A 3,456-nucleotide genomic window follows, 5' to 3' on the forward strand; every position below is an offset into this window, starting at 1 on the left:
ACGGAAAAAGTAGCCAATAATTAACCACTGCTGCAACGATACATATAAGAATATGAAATGATCACATATATATATTTAGGTAAATTCTACTCTACTCTTCCTATAATAACATGTAAATTACCCTCTATGACATGTCGCTCTTTAATTAGTTGTTATGTTAACTATGGTTAAATTATTTTGAAATTAAATTATAACCCAAAATGGATAATTGTATAATTTACTAAAATACTAAAAACTGAATCTTTGCTTCTTTCCCAAATCATGCTTCCAGAGATTGAACTTTAATTTCTCTATAACTCCTCTCCCGTTTCGTCGCCGTCGTCGCACCACCCGAACATAACTGTCTCATTGGGTGTCACGTTCTCTCCGTCTGTCGTGCCGTCACCGACCTCCAAAACATCGCTGCTGCTGTGCACATATTTGATACAGTGCTTTCATCCATCCACTGTTCATTATCTGGTATAAGAAAAGAGAGGAAAGGAAGAAAAGAAAGCGAGGCAGATGTTCACTAATTTTTGTCACATATATCGAAGTTGGAATTGATTGTAATTGCCCCCAATTTCGATCATTCATAAGAAACATAAGTACAATTTCAATTGAATTTCTCAGTTTATTTTCTCATTTTTCACAGAAAATGCTGGTTGGACTGCCCCTCGTCTTAAAGATGCAAACATATAAATTTAGGATTTCTTTTTTTTTTTATAAAATGTAAAAACATATAAATTTACTTTTTAATATTTACAAAAATTATCTAATCATTCATCTTAAAAAAATATTTAATTATAAAATAGTCCTACTTTAGTTAAGATGTTGACTCTTATATGGGTTAAATTAACTGGCTCATTTTTTTTGATATGATTTATTGGCGTGAGTTTAGCTGGATTATGATCATTACAGGTGAATTACACTGTTATGACGGCGTTGAGTTTGGAATCTTGTGGGAAAGAAATCGGACCCACCGATTTCAAGCAATTTGAGGAAGGAACACAAATCGGTGGGTCCGAATTGTGTGAGGTTGTTGAGCTAGAAATCGGTGCAACCGATTTGTGGGTTAACAAAGAGGATGGAAATCGGTCCCACCGATTTCAAGGGAGAGGAAATTTTTTTTTAATCCGTGAGGGGACCGGTCGGACCCACCGATTTCTGATGCGCACAAATTTCGATACGAACACGGTCGGTCCCTATGATTTGCCTGTAAGTGCATTCCTAAGATGAAAAATTTCACAGAAGTCGCATTCAATTCTTCGTAGCCGTCCCAGCTGTTCTTCGTCTCCTCCTCTGCTTTTTCTTTCTTTTTCCCTCCCTGTTGAAGTAGAATAAATTTCTGGAATAGTGAGTTTAGTCAGGTACGTATACTATTATGGATGATAGAGTTGTGTTGAAAATTTATTATTACGGGCAGATTTTATTGGAAACATATGAGGGGGTTCAATTTGTGTGTGAGAATCCATTAGATGTTGTTATTCCGTTCACGTGTGTTTAGTATTTGAGTTGTAGTAAGTAATTTATTACTGAGGACATAATAAAGGATTTCTTTCTTTTGCTGTATGCAGCCCTTCCTATTGTGGCGGATGGTGAGTTCACAGTGGGGATGAAATTCAGTTCAAGGGAGGCAGTAATCAAGGCAATGAAAGATTATACCATCCGGAGAGGTGTAGACTATCGGGTATATGAGTCGGAACCCACGACATTCTATGCCAAATGTACAGAATATGGTAATGGTTGTGACTGGTTGATCAGGGTAACCAAAATGCATAAGAAGTACTGTTGGGAGATAAGGAGGTACAATGGAAGTCACACGTGTACCAGGTCAACTATTTCTCAAGACCATTCGAAGCTGGATTCGAAGACAGTTGCAGAAGCAATTAAGCCGTTGGTAGAAGTTGACCCGTCTATAAAGGTGAAATCAATCATTGCTGAAGTCCAGTCAAAGTTTAACTACACCATCAGTTATCGCAAGGCTTGGTTAGCAAAGCAGCAGGCGGTGGAATCAATTTTCGGTGGTTGGGAAGCATCGTATGAAGCTTTGCCCATATGGTTTGAGGCCATGTGTCAAAAGGAGCCATCCGCAGTGGTTCACTTTGAAACAATGCCTGCTTACCAGGGGGATGATTTGGTTCCTGATATACGTGTATTGCATAGAGTCTTTTGGAGCTATTATCCTTGTATAAGGGCCTTCAGACACTGCAAGCCAATGGTGCAGGTGGACGGGACTCATTTGTATGGAAAATACAAGGGTTGTTTATTGGTTGCAGTCTCACAGGATGGTAATAACAACATAGTACCTATTGCATTTGCCATAGTGGAGGGAGAGACTTCGGATGCATGGTACTTTTTCCTGAGTAACTTGCGTCAACATGTGGTGACACGTGATGGAGTGGGACTTATCTCTGATCGACACGATTCTATTAGGTCAGCTATTGAAAGAAGTAATGGTGATTGGTCTCCTCCTAGAGCATTCCATATGTTTTGTATCCGGCATATTGAGTCAAACTTCTTGAAGAAGTTCAAGGCACCTTACTTGCAGAAGCTCATCGTCAACATTGGTAAGTGTGAAAACAATGAAGTTTGATGTGATTGTAAGTACGAGAAAGTATAATGATTTCCATCGTTGACTAAATGTTTTTCATAGGATACTCGAGGACGATCAAGGAGTACCAGATGCGCTATGAACGATTAAAGGAACGGGGTGAGGCTTACACCAACTGGCTTGATCGGATCCCACGTGAGCAGTATGCTTTGGCATTTGATGGTGGTTACCGGTGGGGTCATATGACGACCAATCTTGTGGAGTGCATCAACTCTGTCTTAAAGGGTGCACGCAATCTCCCGGTGACAGCCCTTGTTAAGGCTACATTTTACAGACTGAACGAGTTGTTCACAAGGAAAAGAGCCGAGGCTGAAGCCCGAATTAATAATGGACTTGTGTTCTCTGAAGTGGTGACCTCCAAGCTGCATGCAAATCAACGAGCATCGAGTAACATACAGGTTAGCTGTTTTGATAGAGAGAATGAGGTATTCGAGGTACGCGAGATGCCAAGTGGGGCTGAGTATGCAGTTGACCTACGCCACCGTCGTTGCGACTGTGGTGAATTCCAGGTTGACCGAATTCCGTGTCGACATGTGTTTGCATGTTGTGCAAACCAGCGGTTGGATTGGCAAGTGTACGTTCATGATGTATACAAGATGGACCAAGTTCGAAGAGTATACAGGGCTAGGTTTAGGCCACTCAGGAATCCTGCAACATGGCCTGCTTACCAGGGGCCTCGATTCGTTGGAAACCCGTTCCTCAGACGTGTGGCCAAAGGTCGTCCGAAGACGACCCGCTTCTTGAATGAGATGGACACTCGTATGTTGCGTCGCCCTAGGCGATGCAAGCAATGCGGTGGCGAGGGTCATAGTCGAAGTAGATGTCGTCAAATTGGTGGACCTAGTGCTGGACCAGCCGACGATTAG

The 3,456-nt window shown here is 41.4% G+C and overlaps 1 protein-coding gene across 1 annotated transcript; it reads left to right on the top strand.

Annotated features, from left to right (window-relative positions):
- LOC107647675 lies at positions 913 to 3,456 on the top strand. The gene is made up of 3 exons (XM_016351731.1): positions 913 to 1,033; positions 1,554 to 2,546; positions 2,633 to 3,456. Exons 1-3 carry the CDS (start codon positions 913 to 915, stop codon positions 3,454 to 3,456), a joined length of 1,938 nt encoding a protein of 645 aa, XP_016207217.1.

The sequence above is a fragment of the Arachis ipaensis genome, chromosome B06 (genome assembly GCF_000816755.2).
Source record: "Arachis ipaensis cultivar K30076 chromosome B06, Araip1.1, whole genome shotgun sequence".
Taxonomy (NCBI): domain Eukaryota; kingdom Viridiplantae; phylum Streptophyta; class Magnoliopsida; order Fabales; family Fabaceae; genus Arachis; species Arachis ipaensis.

What these genes read in the sequence shown, in the direction of transcription:
- LOC107647675 (XM_016351731.1), top strand. Translation starts at nt 913, where the DNA reads ATGACGGCGTTGAGTTTGGAATCTTGTGGGAAAGAAATCGGACCCACC. An exon ending in GGTTGTTGAGCTAGAAATCG is followed by an intron (nt 1,034 to 1,553) that starts GTGCAACCGATT and finishes TGCTGTATGCAG; the next exon opens with CCCTTCCTATTGTGGCGGAT. An exon ending in GAAGCTCATCGTCAACATTG is followed by an intron (nt 2,547 to 2,632) that starts GTAAGTGTGAAA and finishes TGTTTTTCATAG; the next exon opens with GATACTCGAGGACGATCAAG.